At 35.7% G+C, this 18,150-nt stretch overlaps 3 protein-coding genes across 6 annotated transcripts; 1 reads left to right on the forward strand and 2 right to left on the reverse strand.

The window, feature by feature from the left end:
- Window positions 1-749: 749 nt before the first annotated feature.
- On the forward strand, window positions 750-11,226 carry LOC309498445 (uncharacterized protein). 3 transcript variants are annotated; one of them, XM_082169219.1, is made up of 6 exons: window positions 750-905; window positions 1,091-1,142; window positions 10,141-10,338; window positions 10,438-10,631; window positions 10,870-10,891; window positions 10,994-11,226. In XM_082169219.1, the coding sequence occupies exons 2-6, from the start codon at window positions 1,130-1,132 to the stop codon at window positions 11,041-11,043; spliced, it is 477 nt and encodes a 158-aa protein (XP_082025345.1). In that variant the 5' UTR covers window positions 750-905; window positions 1,091-1,129; the 3' UTR covers window positions 11,044-11,226. The 3 variants fall into 3 exon arrangements, with proteins under 3 accessions (XP_082025345.1, XP_082025344.1, XP_082025346.1); XM_082169218.1 differs by having other exon boundaries at window positions 10,873-10,906; XM_082169220.1 differs by having other exon boundaries at window positions 10,873-10,891.
- A 622-nt stretch (window positions 11,227-11,848) lies between these two features.
- Window positions 11,849-13,429, reverse strand: LOC309498446 (uncharacterized protein; the record flags this gene model as incomplete). Its single annotated transcript, XM_082169221.1, has 2 exons — window positions 11,849-12,976; window positions 13,290-13,429. 2 exons carry the CDS (start codon window positions 13,427-13,429, stop codon window positions 12,745-12,747), a joined length of 372 nt encoding a protein of 123 aa, XP_082025347.1. The 3' UTR covers window positions 11,849-12,744.
- Window positions 13,430-14,697: 1,268 nt separating this feature from the next.
- Window positions 14,698-17,732, reverse strand: LOC309498444 (uncharacterized protein). Of its 2 annotated transcripts, none has more exons than XM_082169217.1 (5): window positions 17,233-17,732; window positions 17,029-17,115; window positions 16,860-16,901; window positions 16,336-16,527; window positions 14,698-15,869 (listed from the first exon to the last, which is right to left on the reverse strand). In XM_082169217.1, exons 1-5 carry the CDS (start codon window positions 17,411-17,413, stop codon window positions 15,853-15,855), a joined length of 519 nt encoding a protein of 172 aa, XP_082025343.1. In that variant the 5' UTR covers window positions 17,414-17,732; the 3' UTR covers window positions 14,698-15,852. The 2 variants fall into 2 exon arrangements, with proteins under 2 accessions (XP_082025343.1, XP_082025342.1); XM_082169216.1 differs by having other exon boundaries at window positions 16,403-16,527; window positions 17,233-17,718.
- Window positions 17,733-18,150: the final 418 nt, after the last annotated feature.

An 18,150-nucleotide genomic window follows, 5' to 3' on the forward strand; every position in this document is an offset into this window, starting at 1 on the left:
TTTTAGAATGTTTTCAGAGAATGTTATCCTACCTTTTACGAGAACATTCTGGGAACTAAAATAAAACTACCCGCTGAAAACATTATTAGAACACTTCAAGATAATGTTCCCAGAACATTTTTAGAACAAAAAAATAAATAAATAATAATAATCTAGCTGGGTTGTCAGGATGTAGGCTAAACCTCTTTTCGATGGCCAATCTATTGTTTATTCAATTTCCCCCTGCTGTGCAAATTATGGGGAAAGTTATTTGTGTGACTTCAAATGCGAGACGTTGGTTTTAAAGTAGTCTAGCCTACAGCACTTTCACAGTCTGCCATTCCAATGAGTTCACCGGACAGTTTCAGTAAATACTGGTGAAACATAAGTTTCACCCTTCAAGACTTCAATGAACAACAATAGGCCTATTAAGCAGGACAAACAAGGTAGCCTACGAGAAATGTAACGTTTGCAGAATATGATCATTTGAATACAAACAATAAGGCATGCTAACCCATCAGAATAGATTTTGCCACCGTCCTTTTATAAGGTTTATTACTGTTATTATGGGTTTGCAATTTAGCAGCGACAGACAAACTCAAAAATAAACCAACAATTGTGCCGATACTCTCGTCTTTTAGCCGCGAAAAATTTTCGTATCCCCTTAAGGCAATTACGATGTTTAATAGTAGTAGTAAATGTTTAATATCTCGCTTTCTTTATTTTTCTTAGTCTTAGCATACTCCGGTCTGGTACTTTAGTTTGGTTGTGTCACTTCAAATGTATGACGTTGGTTTTAAAGTCACTTTCACTTTCACATTCTGCCAAAGCATTCACCGGACGTTTTCAGCGTTTAGGCTATAGTGGTGAAATATCAATTAGCCTACCCTTCAAGATTTTTATGAACAACATACAGAACAAACAAGGTGAGAGAAGAAACGTTTGCCGAATGCAAACGAGTATCCTTGCTAGATAATCTGTCCGACTCGCTTTAACCACAGGCTTTTCTATAAGAAACTGTATAGGCCTGTCTGCTTTCTGTATTGGTGTTTATCCGCGACATATACAAAATCCAAACCACTGTGCTGATTAATGTCGCATTTTCTTTCAGCAGCGAACGTTTTCCATCTCTACACTTCAGAAAAACACAATGCCGAAGACTAGTAAGTCACGACATTAGTTTTGTATAACTGAGTAACTATCCAATCTTTTAAGAAGCCTAGCTTAAAAGGGACAGTATCCAAAATAAAAATTGTATTTAGGCCTACTTATGTTCATGTTGTTAAAAATGTAGGCCTGTGAAAAACAAAAAAGTTGTTTGGCAGAATGATACTAGACCGCCCGCTTGTTTACTGTGGGTAATGTAGCGATGTTTGCAGTGCAAAGGGGCTTGCGAAAGACCGAGCTCTGAAAAAGTTAAAGGTTAAAGTTTCAAACAGTCATTATTGATTTGGCAAGTATAAGGGTGTAGCTTAGTTTGTGTTTTATTTCAAGCTAGTTTTTATAGCTAGTTATTTAACCCTTGTGCATCCTTATGGACATTTTTGTCTTTTTCAGTTTAGTTTTTTTGATCACTTTGCCTTTAAAGGTACTTTAAAGGTAAAGGTACTTTAAAGGTAGGGTCCGGTCGGCAGTTTTTTTCTATACATTTTTTTTCCGAATTTGTTTAAACTTTCTTTATATACCAATACATAATTAAAATGTAAGTAGGCTACTCTGAAAAAGAGAGTATAAAAATCGAGTGTCTCCAGTCCTCTCAGGGCGCAATAAACACAGCGACTTATTTCCATTCGGAACGAATGAAATGATTGGCTGGGCGACTGTCACTCTCCCTCGCTACCATGGCTACCACCCCTGCTGCTACAGGAGCTGCCAGTGCCCTCATGCGCGCAGCCGCGCACCCGTTTGACTCGAAGAGACACGGAGAGAGGCACGGAAGCTAGGAAGAATCACAATTATGGCAGAGAAAGAGCAGTCAAAATTCCCAGTACCTGCATACAGTCAGCGAAGGCAAAAAAAAAGGAACTATAACTAAGGTAGAAAGGTAGGCTACTTGTCTCCGGAATGTAACGTTAGTCCTCATCAGAGCCAACATCAGTGCTTTCATCGTGGAAGCTCTTACATGCAAAACACCGTATATGAATCTTACACGAAATTCACCTTCATCACAGTGTAACAGATGGTAATGGGAAAACGTGTATCAATGGAACCTGTTTTTAGCTTTGCCTTATGTTACTAGCTCGTTACCGAATCAAACTCAATATATTTTAAACTTTACTAGTATCGATATGCTAGCTTGATAGTGAGTACTAACAGCCATGTTAGTTGTTTATATTCATAATGATAAAGTTAGGTATTTTATTACATGTGATTCTGACATGATGTCACTAACCAGCTGAGCGGTTGGCATCGCGCGTTCATGTGTTTTGGGGGCGTGGTTTTGGAAGAAGCCCAGAAGGGAGGGGGTGGGGAGTAGCTGTGTGTTTATTGCAGTCCTGAGAGGACTACAGACACTCGATTTGTATACTCTCTTTTTCAGAGTACTTACTTTTTAATTATGTATTGGTATTTAAAGACAGTTTAAACAAATTTTGGAAAAAGTTTTTTAGAAAAATCCTGCCTACCCTGCCTTTAAGCGATGTTGGGTCACTTCTTGTTGATGTTCGAGGTATTGTCAAACAAAACGGAAGCTAGCTCGACCCTCCCCTTCTCCTCATCCCGTCCGGGCCCTTATGGCGGGTAGATCATGCCTTTTCTAAGTCTACCCTGAAGAAGGCGAAGGAGCAGTCTACCCTTCCGTCGCCGTCAGTCCGTGTCTATTTTTGAATGGGATTGATAGAGACGTCAGACGACAGACCGGCGGCGACGTCACGGCGGCGTCACAGTAGTAACGTATACCTTACGGCGACGTGGCGACGGCGTACGTGAGAAATGTATAAAAAATCATAACGTCTGAACCAGGCACGTCGCCTAATAAGACGCCTGATACACACGTCGTCCCTCAGTACGTCGCCTAATAAGACGCCTGATACACACGTCGTCCCAATATAATGTTATTTTTCCCATGTTGATAACGAAAAGTGAATAGCATGAGTAAGATTGGATTTGCAATAGGCTATAGCCTATCGGGAGACATGATTTTTGTTTTGTTTTGTAGGAAGCTTTTCTTTAAAGTGAATTTTTGTTTAATATTAAAGCCTATCTTAATTTTAAATTTGTCATCAAAAAAGAAGCGAATATTCCATAAACGGCTCTAACTTGTTGGTCTTTCTACAGCAGTGTTTTTAAATAAATGGTCTATCTTTTCTAGACAGAAAAGTTAACAACAAAGTAATAAAAAATATTTTATTTGCAAAATCTATCCCTGCCTCCAGATACAAATGGTCCCCCTTGTATGAAAATACAAGTAACCCACATACATTTTTAATTACAAACAAAGTAAAAGAAATATCATTTAAAATTATTTACCATTATTACCCCTGTAACAAGATTATCTAAAAATGTATACCGTAGACGAAAAATGCAGCTTTTGCTTTATGGAAACGGAAACGTTAGACCATTCTATAATTGCTCACATAGCTCTTCTCTGTGGAATGATATAGCCAATGTTTCATTAATGGACAACATGGCTCAAACATAGCCTACATTTATCTAATTTTGATATCTTCTTTTAATTTTCTGACTCAAATTTCTCTGTACAATATATAGTCAACTTAATAATTTTGCTTGGAAAATTCTTTATTCATAAATCGAAGTTAATGAAAAACTACGGTGACGCATTGCTGCCACATACATATAATTTTTTCCACTCAAGTGTGTAGTCATGTAGGCTACAAAATATGCCTTTATCCACATAAAATTGATAGCCAATCATGTCTTTATCATACGTTCAAAAAGCTGAAGAAATAACAGCCCCCAACGGACATTCATGTTAAATGATCAAATTCTGTACACACCTTATTAATAGCAGATGAGCCCAGAATACGAACATTGTGTTTAATTGCATATTAGGCTAAGCGTTTTCCTCCCATAGAAAACCCTTATAATAAAGAAAAAGCTTAATGTGGCTTAATAGGCTACTTCAGTGATAAAGATCAAATGCTATAGCCTACACACCTTATTAATAAACCATACTATCCTACAGAAAAGCAGATGAGCCCAGAATATGAACGCAATGCATTTAATTATGCGTTAAGCGTTTTCCGATAGAAACCCTTATTATAAAGAAAATAAAGGTGGCTCTTAACGTGGCTTTCTATGGGAGGATGGCATTGCGGTGCACAGCAAATCCTTTAAATGGTATTCAATGCAAAACAAAAATGAAAAATAAAAGTAGCCAATAAAATAAACAAATGATTGTGGCATTAATTAGCCCACAAACAATATTTATTTTAAAGACTAAACGAATTTGTTTAAAGAAAAACACCAGCGTTGGGCGTTTATCTGTATAGGCTGCTAAGTGTTTCAGTCGTCGATCCTTTTCAAACTGGCGCAATAAAATAAAACAGAATTTGATTTGTTAAACATGAAGAAGACTTATCAGTCTGGCATGGCCGCTCGCTCTAACGTTAACCTAGATAAATGTTCGCTATTATTAAGCGCATATCGTGTTTGTGCGGAGTGTGGAGCGCGGAGTGTGGAGCGCGCACTGCATGACATGGACGCGCCGGTGCCATCACTCGCATTTTCCTATCAACAGTGGAAACAACTGAAATACTCCATAATTTCTGGTCATACAGAAAAGAATAATACATCAGTCGCAACTACTTTTATTTGTGTAAACTCTCAACAACAAGAAAACGTTGTGCTTTTGTAAAATAAAATAAAACGAACAGGGCGCGCTTTCATGATCTCTGTGAATTCGAGCGCGTCTCAAAAACGAACCGAAAAACAGTGTATAGACAAGCCTCACAGACATGAGAAATATAACTATCTATATAAAGTTTATAAAAAAATAAAAAATGTTATCCACCAACGAAAAAAATCCAATCGAAAGCAAATAGCCTACGGTATACCATCTGATTATGTAATCCTGTCCGTATGAAAGGCGCATCTCTAGAGGCTAAATTACAGCGGGATGTAGATATGTTTGCAGGCAGCCTACACTGATTTAGAAAAGACTAGTCATTAATAAACAATTAAAATGCTTCATTATTTTTTTCAGACACATTTATTATATCATTAGCCTACTTTTGCCGGTGCTTTGCGGCAAGTTTTATGCGCTTGAGCGCGGAATAGCCATACACCCAGGATTGAATTTAAACGTGAGATTAGTCCTAATTGCTTAAATAAATTACTACTAGTTTAGAAAAATCCTTCAGTCTATGGCAACTCTAATCAATAGCCTACATTTAATATTTGACATTATTTAATTAGTAATTAGTATCCAGCTCTTTACATTAAATTAGTTGAGTTAGCATAATTAGTTAATGAACAAATAAAATAATAAAATAAAGTTTAAATTATACTACCGGTAACCATATATTTCTATATAGCATTGATTATTCCACCACACAAAGGACTGTTTATAAGGTGATAATCCGTTATACATGTGAAGATTGTAGCCTATATGGCTGTATCTTGAAGATTTTTGTATTGTATCTACATTTACATTTACATTTATTCATTTAGCTGACGCTTTTATACAAAGCGACTTACAATTGCTATATATGTCAGAGGTCGCACGCCTCTGGAGCAACTAGGGGTTAAGTTTGCTCAGGGACACATTGGTGTCTCACAGTGGATTCGAACCCGGGTCTCTCACACCAAAGGCATGTGTCTTATCCACTGCGCCACTACCACCCCACTTTCTTCTGTTATAAAGATGAAGATTGACATTTCGTTAATTAAACAAAATAAGAACACAATGTTGTAAAAAATAAACAACTTAGGCTACGTTCTGTTAGATGTGTTTTGACTACTTTTTGTTTAATTATATCTCTAGGTAATGAAGATATAGCCTATTAACAAAAATAAATCTTAGGCTATATATAATATTTAAAAAAAACTTATAGGCCTATATAAAATATATTTTAAAAAAGGGCCTCATTGATTAATTTTGCCTGATTGGGGGCTGTTACTATTTGCTTAAGCTTTTTGAACGTAGAAGTGTGATAAAGGCGCTATAGGCTGTCAATTTTATGTGGATAAAGGCATATTTTGTACATGACTACACATGTCCTTATAAAGGCAAAAAAAAGATGTCGTTTTTAACGACATCTCGTTATTACGAGAAAAATATGTCGTTTTAACGACATAAGATCACGTTATTACGACAAAAGATGACGTTAAAACGACACAAGATCTCGTTATTACAACATAATTGAGGGGAAAAAATAATATGTATGTGGCAGCAATGCGTCACCGTAGTACAGCTCTTGATGTAAAGTGTAACAATTATCGTCAGCCCTCTTGCGCCCTCTGTTGGCATTTGTACATAATATACATATGTTCATTGTTTATATATTTCCTCATGTATTTTAATAGTGTTGTTAAATAAAATAAAATAATTAATTAGGCTACTTTTAATACCCTACTTTATTTGAACCAATTATATTGCCTCATTTGTAATATGTATTTAAGTCATAAAGGCTATTGTTCACTTCAGATCTATCTTTATGACCAAAAAATATATAAATAAAATAGTCGACACTGACAGCCCTAGTTTTGAACATTTGAACATGAACCTACATTGTTTTGCATTTTGTGACTAAAAGACTATTTCCCTGTCTTATATTTTTTTCATTGTTGATTTCTTGTAAATAATATAGGCTATTAAAATACTTTCTTGTCACCTTCTCCTGTAAACAATATCGTGAATAGTTTCATATTGTGTATTCGCCCATTATGGTCAACTGTGTAAATTAAAATTATTACCACCTTCAAAAGTAAAAACTCAGAATGACACATTCCAGAATATTATGTTTATAGATTACAATTAATGAATTTATCTGTTCAACTTTAAGTTGTTGTTAATAATTGTGCAAAAAGTTGTGACTTTGATGGTGTATAATTTGCATAGTCCTCATATCCAGTAGAAAGTGAGTGAATTATTTAAAAAAAAAAAAAACTATGTTTGTAAACCATTCAGAGATGACATTAATGACATACACAACTTAGTATACAATACAAAATTTGTATCAGTGATATTTTCAATGTCATCAGAATACAAGAAAAGAATGATTGATTAGAAAGATAACAAAGGAAAGATAAGAAAAGCTAGGGGGAAAAATAGATATTATTTTATTGTGATGCGACGTTGGAGTCACACGTTGGTGTCACGCGTCTGTGGTGCGGCGTGCTGTGGTGCGACGTTGGAGTCACGCGTTGGTGTCACGCGTCTGTGGTGCGGCGTACCCCTTCTGTCACGTAAAAGTACACGACTGTCGACTTCGGTAAGTTATCCGTGGCACTATCCACTCCTCATACTATTTGTTCATCGGAACGTCGTCTCTTTGGTCGTGTGTCGGCCATATCAAAAGTCAAGAGAATATAATTCTAATGTTAGTCGTTGTCTAGGACATCTCTCCTCTAGCTAACTTCCCTCTTCATGCTTCTCTCTCCTTCACTCCCCACACCCCCCTTCATGTGCACGCGCACTAACTAAACAAATGTTGTCATAACTTATTGATCATATAATTTTTTTACAGTGTAGGTCCACAAAATAGTTCCTCTCAGCACCTTTTGGACAAAAATGTCCGCATTGAAACCCATTAAAACTGCATTTTTTAATCCCAGGGCCATTTAACTATAAAATGTGTAATAAAAAAATGGTGTGCCTGACACATGTGTGCGTTTGTAATATTTAAGAGAGATAACAAATAACAAATCCAACCACTATGTACACCAGTGGAGTTTTGCTGGCATCCAGTGGGGAAAATTTGGTACTGCGCCAAAACAAAATCTTACTGAAAGGTCATTTTTTTAGATATTAACTAAACTAGAGGTTGACCGATATGGGTTTTTCTCTGGCCGATGCCGATATTTAGAAATCAGGGCAGCCAATGGCTGATATATGATGTCGATTTTTTTGGCCGATATGTTTGGCCGATTTTCCTAAATTTTTGTTAGAATTATTGCGCTCTTATTCTATTGTGCTCAGTCTGTTTTTCGCGCATGCGCGCAGCGGCGCTCGTTAACCTGGAAATCTGTCAAGTTTAGTGGAGATTCATTCCTGACAACAAAATGGAAACATTTGCATGAGTTTCTAACATTTACAGATGAAGAATATATGTGACATGTAAAATATGCACTGAGGAAAGCACTACATCTCAAACACATTAAACAGCGCTATAGGTTATCTGTCAGTCAGCACATGTAGCCTATCGTACAAACTCGAGTTTACCAGATAGTCCTCTTCAAAAAATTTGCAGGCTGAGTGAGGGGGACTGGCAATCTGCTTGCAGCAAGAGGCAGTTTCACGTGTTCCACATCAACGCTTAGCTGCCCGCAGATGCGCCTGCCTAAATGGCCTAATTCGCAGCACAATCGGCCGATGCCGAGTCATTAAAAAATGCCAAAAATCGTCTGGCCGATCAATCGGTCGACCACTAATATCAGCCTAAAATTTGGAACTTGTTTAGATTTATGGCTTTGATTTTCAAGCCGTTTTATAGTTCAACATGTTTCATAAAATATAGCCTACATATAAAATAATGTTCAGAACTCATTTTCATAAACTTAAACCTATATAACTTTTTTTCTATATAACTTAAATTATGCGATTATTACAGGACTCCCTTGTAAAAGAGACTGTGTCTCAATGGGACATTTCCTGTTTAAATAAAGGCTATATTTTGGTTTCACTTATTACAATTTATTTATTTTTTTACTTCAGTAATAATCTGCCAGGGGTCTTCTTTAAAATGAGACCAAACTTAAGTCTGTGCTCCCAAGCTTCAAGTTTTTTGACAAAGACATTTTTGTCCACTATGGACCTATGTGTAACTCTTTTTAATTGATGCACAAGGGTTAATTTCTTATTTTGGCATTTTGTCGCTGATTGAACTCAGCTTTGCACATGCATATTATGCTGTTCACGGTTTATTTCACTTTGTGCTAATATACATTATTTTCGAGTTTTGATTTATTACGTTCATTTATTCATAAGTCTTTCTGTGTAATTTCATGGTGCAATATGTTTCAAGGATGGTGCATTACTGAGCAGCGGTGAATCACAGTCTTATATACAGTGCTACAATGCTACATGCATGTATAATCTCTGCATAGATCAATTATAAGCAGTAGGCCTACCGGAGACTGCAGTTTCAGCACCAGTCAACATTCCATGGTGGGGATAACATATGGGCCCTATATGGTTTTGTCCATGGGTTCCATGTCTGTCATATCTAAATAAGCCCATATGGGGCAAATTCAGATAAAGCACACATTGGACCCACGGATTTGTCACCTAGCCAATTATACTCCCAGTAGACCTGATTCAAAAGCCAAATTTTGCGATCTTCCAAGTCAAACATATATTTAACATTAGAGTGGGGCAAAGCCATTTTAAACTTGAATGTGCAGATAAAAACTAGATGTGCAAAAACTGTTCAATATACTTCTTGATGTTGCCATGTATTATCATATCATATTATTTTAATTTATTATCGTAATCATAAATATTGTATTGTAGTGCAAACAGCTTTACTGTTTACTTCACTGTTATTCTTCTAGTTACTTAGAAGCTAATAAAACAGTCTCCCACATAACACCGAATAGCTTATTTTATTGAAAAACAGCTCAAAAACACCAAGATGCTGCAACTTTCAGTGCATCTTTTTTTCCATTCAATGGAAGTGAATGATGACTGAGACTGTAATTTTGACTAACATTAGTTTTTGTGGAATAAATTCATACAGGCTTGAAACAATGAAGGTGTTGTAAATAACAGAATTTTCATTTTTGGGTGAACTATCCCATTTAAGGCCAATAATAAAAACATTCAGTGCCAACGTATAACGAATTAAACACAGCAGTTTGTTTGACCTGTTGTATAACTATCAAGTTATAATAGAAGTTTGAAGAAATTTAGAAGCTTTTAAACTTCACAATTATATACACAATAACACAATAGTTTAAATTCAGTTGTGTTGGATTCAATTTGCAGTTGCTTTGTATTTTAATCCATTAACGTGTATCCCTATCATGTTTTTTCTCTAGTTAGATATACAACGAAAGCTCCTGACAGTGTCAAAGGCATTCCCAATATATTCAGGCACAAAATTGAAAAGATTGGTCATTCAATCAAGTTAAAAGAGGCAAATGACAGATATTCTGACGAGGCTATTACTTTAGTTTTCTTTCCAATTGTTTCACGCACTGGAACTGACATTGACGCCACAGTCAGAGACATTAAAGGTAAGAAATGGTTTACAGAAGATGTTGCATTTCATTCCTTCATATAAAATGGTTACATACTGGATAACTGACAGTTATATACTCTTTCTTACTTTTTAGACAATAAGCCAGCCATTTTAGTGGTGCTTCATCACACATTTGACCCTGAGTGCATTGTGTCAGACAGCAGTAAATTTGTGGAAAGAGAGAACACACTTGTAGTGGACTGTCTGTTCTTTGAGGATAAAGGACTACTAAAGTGTAAACGTAATGAAAAAGCTTATGACGATGCCGTTAAGTGGTTGAAATCACAAGTATGTTTGCATTTCATCAGCATTACATGAATATTGCTTTTTCTTTTTCTAATTTTGTTTGTTACAATTACATAACTTTACTCACTTAAAAGTTTCCATTTTCTACATTAATGCATATTTAAATGTGGGTGCATGCACATTAGCGTGTGCATTAAAAAAAAAAGTGAGTTTTAACATTCAAGAACTCAAAAACTTTATTTGATTAACACAGCTGATAACACTTTTTTTTTTTTCTCACCAGAAAAGTAGACAGCGGCAAAGTAAGTTACTAATTAGTAAGTTTGTTTACTAATTTGTTATGGTTAATAATATCTAAAAAGCCAGATTAGATAACTGTTTTTGTTTTTACACTTAATCTTCAGAAAAGAGTGGAAATAAAGGAACTGCTGCCAAAATCTGTACAATCCTCTGAAAAGCAAAAAAAAAAAAAAAAACAAAGGCTGACAAAATTCCAGTTGAAATTCTGCACGGACGAATTGTTTCACATTTCCTGATCTTCACCAATGTCATTGAACCCTAATCTAATTGAATACATTAGTTTGATTGTGTATGTGTATTGATAGCCAATTAAATCCTCCAGCAATATGTAACATTGTACATTTTACAGCCTCATTTTGTCATGTTCAATTTACAGATACTGCATACCAATGTAGCTAGAGGATTCGGGGCCCCCTGAAAAAATATTGATGTGGGCCCCCACCACCCTTCACCAATATCATATAGCCTACTGTAAATAGATGAGCATGGAGGTCCACATATAACAGAAGATGGTGATGTTGTTGTAAAACCTTTATTTTAAAAGTTAAATGTTTATATAAATTTACAACTAATAAAAACTAACAAAAAAGAAAGAAATTGTTAAATAATAATAAATAAATAAATAAATTGTATTTTTAATTTTTTTTTCTTTTTAAAGTAACAGGAAAATATTTTTTTTCTTCTTCCCATCAGTCTGTTATAATTCATAAATCAAAAAGTAAACATTTAGAAATTGACAAGAAATGCAGTCAAATAAAAAAAATTAAATCATTTATTGTCTTATTTTTTAATAAAGATAATATGGAACTGGCAATATTATTAAATAAATCTAATAAATGTATACATCCAAGTGCAGTGTGTTGTATTCGTGTTTTCTTGATGTAATAAATACATCATCAGCCGGCAGGTCAGGTGCATAATGCAATGCGTCGTGACTCGTGTACATTTTTTAACTCTAAAAACTTTACAATAGTGTAAAAAGACCGGAATTTTGACCACGTAATCATTCGGTCGATTGTGGTGCGCACCGATAATGAAAAGTGATAGTACCCAGCAGGCTGTAGACGGTAGTTTTCTTATTCCCAGCGAAATAACAATACAACCTGTCTTTAAGAACGTCTTGATCGACTGAGATACAACAACTCTCCTGGCCACCCTCTCCTTCTTTTCATGGCGTTTCTAGTAGCCTGATGATTTATGTTTTCTTTTACCCGACATTTTTCAGACTTTCAGCTCTTCCACCAAGTTCATCGTTAGCTTCAGGCAGCTGCCGCCTCAACTCTGATTGGTTCTGTTCACGAGCTGGGTTGGGACTTGCAATTTGATTGGGTCCATCTGATGTTAATAAATAGCCTACTGTAGATCGGACTAAACCATTTTTAGGGAGGTAAGAGAAGCAGATATTTGGAAAAAATATTTAACCAAATTGCATTTTTTTGTGGTTTTCATTTAAATCTCTGGCATACAACTAATATAAATAGTAGAATTATTCATACAACAGGGGCCTATATAGTAGGCTATAACTGCTGGATTTTGTGTGGGCCCCTATAATTATCACCACCTTTCACCATAGCGACGGCCCTGCCAATGTATGAAGCCCAGATTCATCCATCCATTCTCCAAACCGCTTGTCCTGTGTAGGGTTGTGGGGATGCTGGAGCCTATGAGTAAACTCGTGTATCCAATAATACAAATAAAAAAAGTGATTCATATCTCTTTCAGTCCATGTTCTTGTTGCACACAAAATAACAAATGCACTTGTTTACATAGTTCTATATTTATAATTGAAGTAATTCATTCAAGAAAACTAAATGCTGTGATTAAAAAAATAAATAAAAATCAACTACACAATGATTTATATATTCTGTAACGCATCAGTGTAATCTTGATCGTTGTCATCATCTTTAACAGCAGAGCCAGAGGGTTTACTATGGCGATCTGAAACCTCAACAGAGCAACTTCTACGAGTTAACATCTCCACAAGCTCTGTTGCATGTGTCTGCTCAGTCACAATCTTCAGGGTGAATCTGGCTGAGTTCCCCAAGTCTGCAGCATCAACTGGAGTGATCTCTATTTCAGCCATTTTCCTTAAGAAGAAGAGAGCAAGGTCAATCATAACGTCAGCGAGAATTAAATAGCAGGGGTGCTCAATCCTGTTCCCGGAGATCTAGCCTACCTTTCATCAAAGTTTAACTCCAGTTATCTAGAACTATCTAATTAAGATCTTAAGGAACACTTGATAATTAAAAAACGGATGTGTTGGACCAGTAGGCTACTGGAACTGAACTCTGCAGGATCAACAGGAATGAGCATCCGTGAGACAAGGTGAAGTGGGATTAATATTGTGTTTATAGTAAACAAACTGTGTGAAGGCATATGAGTTTGTGTATGTTTTAATACTCTGTTGATCTCTGTGTGCGATGTCGTTTCATGAGCCAGCATACAGCAAAGATGACCAGCAATAGGAGCAACAGCAACACCACAAACACGATGAAAATATCAGAGTTCAGCCACCGTGACAGAGAATCTCCTGATTCCATCCCTACAGCAAAGACTAAAATCGATTAGAAATGGAATAAGCTAACACAAACTCATGAACATGTCTTGCTGTTGATATTTAAATCTGGTAAGTGAAACTTAGAAAATATATGTATTAGGCTATAGCTACCTGATTAGTCTGTTTGCGCTGTTTGCTTCTTCTGATCGCCTCAGTTAACGTGCTCAGTCATTGCTAGGATGGAGACAGTAAAAATATAGAAACATTTGTGGCTATTATAACATTATTTTAATTAAAACTTAAAGTGAGAATACCAGCTTGATGTTACTAGTTAGATTTACCGTTTGTTATTATTTAATTGCAACAATTAACGGTTAAAACAGTTCAATACTTCAGAACATTACCGGAAGGGGGCGCTAAACCCCAGGATAAAACTCATGCGACTTTAAGACTTCTATCAGGTGTTTGCAAAATGCTGGGGCCACACCAAAAGATATTTAAAATCTTGTACGATTATTAAAATGTGAGAGACCACAAACATGAGGGCAAATAATGCTAGATTTTACAGTTTTGCTCCTAGTGTGGTGTGTGCCGCGATGTGAAGAACACACATGAACAGATTTTCAACCTGAGATCCGACTGTGAAAACGGGAAATCTCGCAAAATCTCTCGAGACTTCAGAATAAATATTGCGGACGATAGGATGCAGGAAGAAATTGCTATGGTAGTGTTTGGAATGCTTTTGACAGAACATTGCTACAAATTGACAAGCTGATCCTCCATCTCTGGTGTCTATATCCATTTTACTCTGTGCTGCGCGATGACTGCGTTTGTGCTTCCTTCTTCTGTCAGCTCGCTTTCTGATTGGGTATCGTTTCGTTCCACCTGACAATCAAAAGAGTAGCCTACGTGCGCGTTTGTCCCATAGGTTTGTCCTCGGGGTTCCCCCCATCAGAAATCGTAAATATTCAACATGTTGAATATTTACGATTCGAGATCGGGGCGGCTCCGACGTTCTTCCGAGCAGATTCGGTCACTCTTAACACACCTCACAGTCACTCACACCACAGAAATCTGATCAAATAATCTGAAGAACCATCAAGATAATCGGTAGGCTACTTAATTTAGGATTGTCGGAAGGGGAGAAAAAGGCCCAAATATATTGGTGCGGCCCCAGCATTAAGCAGTAAGCCTATTTTAAATCCGTTTAAATTTACCTTGAGGAAATACCACTTTTATAAAGATAGCCTAACTCTTTTGCCAGCCTTGGGGCAGAAGCAGGAGAGGAGAAAAATACAATAAACCAAGTGATCATAAGAAATTAACTGAATTTATTGAATAACTTTAGTCATAGACAAAGATCTACCTGATTCCATTGGCTAAAAAACAAATTCATCAAGTGTTTTTAAAGCAAGAAAAGGCAAATAGAAATGTATTGCTTTTTAAAAAGTAACTTTTTTTTTTCAAGCCTTGAAGGGAAACAACCTCTTAACTCTAACTTCTGAAGACAATACAGTTATTATTAGTAGCTACAGATAAGAGTTTCACCTTGCACAAATTAATAAAGCATTAAACATTATACATTCAGGGATAGCAACATTCAAAGTTACATAAAATACATAAAAAGTTCAATGTAAGTAAAAATTCATAATATAAACTGAATGTAGAAAATAAAAAAAATAAAAAATAAAAAAGATAGATCAAGTACAACATGTTTATTTGCTCTCTGGAAGCTGAACTTTTACACATGGAATTGTTCCATACATACATTAAAATTCAAAAGGCTTACTCTAGCGGAAAAGCACAAACGTTTCAGCTCTCAGGTCTTCTTTAGTGAAGAAGTGAGTTCCCTCACTACTCTCTCACACACAAATCCTTCTCCATGATCCGTATCAACATCAGAGGTCATGATGCCACACTCATGATCATCATCATCATCCTGAGGCACAACCAGAATATAGTCAGAAATATATTTTTATGGAAATGTATCAAAATTATGTCCACAGAATGTACATTTAAACATATATAATTCATATTAAAATACTTAATAATTGTATTGATTTAAAAAAAAGTCCTACTAAAAAAACAACAACAAACTTTAAGCCCAGGGAATTAATTTTCTCATCTTTTCTACACATACTTTTTTTTTCACCCACAAACAAACTGTAGAGCCTGTTCTCCTCTTGTCATTCATCATATACAGTACATTCATCATATACAGTACACCATTTGTTTTGCTCTGAAGTTGTACAACCATCCAACAGCATCAAAAGCTTTTCAACTGTCTAATTTTGGCAATTGAGTGTTCAGAAAAATCTTTCACAAATATCTTAAAGGTTTAACATTAAAATGTAATTGTTATTAATTGTTAAAATTAAATGTAAGTGCATTACCCCAAATGAAGAAGCACTGTCTCCAGATCCATCTAATGAGGCTTTTGACACCAGAAATTGCTTTCCATTGGTTCTAGACATCAACCAGACCTGCCCATGTACACAGACAACATTTAAGAACATGTGTACAACGAAGTGCACTTTTAATTCATTTAAATTGAGTAATATAGTATAATTTAAGCCACTCTCAGACCCTCTCTGCTACACCTACTCAGCTATATTAACCATATAATGAATAATAACCAATTTATGAGGTAAAATTATGGATTCAGTATATGAACCAGTCAAATGTGCAACCCAGTCTCAGAATCAGACATCATCTTCATAAGCTCTGTATAATAATGTAATTACCGTTTTAATTCTGTTTAGTACAGTCATGTACAGTAATGTTCACTTTATTATTTCATGTTGGAGTTAAAAAAACAAAACATTTATTACATTTTGTCAGTTGCAGGCATTGTTAAATATTGTGTTTTTATTCCACTACTGCTACTGGTATTGTTTGTTAATGCATTTTTTTCCACTCTGTTTTTGCATCAGTTTCTAGTGTACTTACGCAGAAAAAGAGAAGAGGTGAAGTGGAAGTGGAAGAAAAGAGAGAAGTGGATGAATAGTTTCTGCACCTTGTTATAAACAGATAACATGGCAAGACTAGCATTCCTCTTAGAGCAGAAGCTCTCAGCAGCGTAGCAGTCACTGTTGTCACTCCAGAACAAATAAAACACATTGTCATTGAGAAGCCACACTTCTGAAAGATAAAAAGGAACATTCAGTATGAAGTATCTGTATAGTTGACGAAAATTGTTTTGTATTAATATTCCTTGCCATGCCAGGACAGTTCTAGAGCAAAACCACACAAGAGCGGTTTTAACAGTTCAGTTTTCAGTTGTAGCGCATAAGATGATCACTAACACAACCAAAATTAAGAACAATCAAATGTGTGAACATTTAGACACATAAATGTAACACATCAGATATCTGACAATGAAGTATGTGTGAAACAGTTTATCCTTCAGATGTTTCACACATGCATGCTGAAAATTAGTTCGTTCTCATCAGTTAATACAAATTTAAACTAACCTTTTTGTCCTTTTATTGGTTGTGTTTCTTTGTTGTGAGAGTCTAAGGGGTGGAAAAGCATGTTATTCTTAAATATTTTGTCAAACTACATTTAAACCATACTGTCACAAAACTTGTTTTTTTCTCGATTAGTACCTCAATAAATTTCAAATGCTGTCATGAAACTTACAATTTAGGCCCACAATAGTAAGGATGATGGTTGAGATAAGTATGTTCACAGCAAACAGTAAAAACACACACTTCCTTTCAGAAAACTCTGTTAAACAGAGATTAATAGTGATTAATACAGAAACACTGATTGTAAACTTCATGAACATTTTGCTTGAATTCCATCCATCCATGAATTCCATCCACCCATCCTCTGTTGTCTTACCTGAGAACAGTGTTGTATAATTAATAGTTCCCTGGTCTGCAGGTGGGTACTGAAGAGATTGATAAATGTCTTCTGTTTTAACAGCATCATTTTTCTGTGTCTCCCTGTTTTCTGTGTCTCCCTGTCCCTCACCCACTTCATATTCATTTATACACACAGAAAAACGCTGCTGCAGCTCCATTACTCTCAAACACTTAAGTAATGACACATACGCACAGTGCGTACAGTATATCACACCCTCTGAGACTGAAAAACTAGTCGTGATGCTAAATACTGATGTTGACTAACGTTACGTGCAAACCTATATTTCTCTGTGCTGCTGGTTTTCTTTTCTCTTCTGCACTTCCTTTTCTGTCCAAAGTCAGACCACATGGATTTATTGCAGCAGTGCAGTTTAAGTCTCAGACTAGACAGAAAAAGGAAGCAGCGGGAAGATTTATAACTATAACTTTTTTTAGTATTCATATTTTTTTTGCACATTATGCAAAATGCCAAATAAAGCAGAAGGGAAAGCAAAAAGCAATCTTTGCTTACTTGTATTTATTTAGTGTGCAGAAGACCTCAGTTCACACAGACAGCAATTAAATATCTGCAGATCACTGTGCTGTTGATTTCACTTGGCTTTTGGAGGGAAAGTTTACGACTCTTTGTCTTCGAGCATGGTAATTTGTATGTGTAACTAGATTGGGTGTTGATGCAGAAACTATTAAAGATTCTTGTAATACGAATATGTTGCATTGGTATCAACATATAATATACACGATCATTTAGATCATCAAAATAAACATTTGTAGATACCAATGGTTGCATTAACTGGTGGTTCTATCATCAAGAATGCATAAAATGGTAATACAAAATGCAAAAGCTAATAATGGACAGTAATAATCATAAACACAATGTTCTGGAGATATGAATGTG

Source organism: Leuciscus leuciscus (assembly GCF_965113295.1).
Source record: "Leuciscus leuciscus genome assembly, chromosome: 5".
Taxonomy (NCBI): Eukaryota; Metazoa; Chordata; class Actinopteri; order Cypriniformes; family Leuciscidae; genus Leuciscus; species Leuciscus leuciscus.

Coding starts and splice junctions, on each gene's coding strand:
- LOC309498444 (XM_082169216.1), bottom strand. CDS start 17,413: ATGGAGCTGCAGCAGCGTTTTTCTGTGTGTATAAATGAATATGAAGTG. Junction 16,902..17,028: donor TACTATTGTGGGCCTAAATT/GTAAGTTTCATG, acceptor TCCACCCCTTAG/ACTCTCACAACAAAGAAACA. Junction 16,528..16,859: donor ACCAATAAAAGGACAAAAAG/GTTAGTTTAAAT, acceptor TTTATCTTTCAG/AAGTGTGGCTTCTCAATGAC.
- LOC309498445 (XM_082169218.1), top strand. Junction 10,632..10,872: donor TTAAGTGGTTGAAATCACAA/GTATGTTTGCAT, acceptor TTTTCTCACCAG/AAAAGTAGACAGCGGCAAAG. Junction 10,907..10,993: donor GCAAAGTAAGTTACTAATTA/GTAAGTTTGTTT, acceptor CTTAATCTTCAG/AAAAGAGTGGAAATAAAGGA.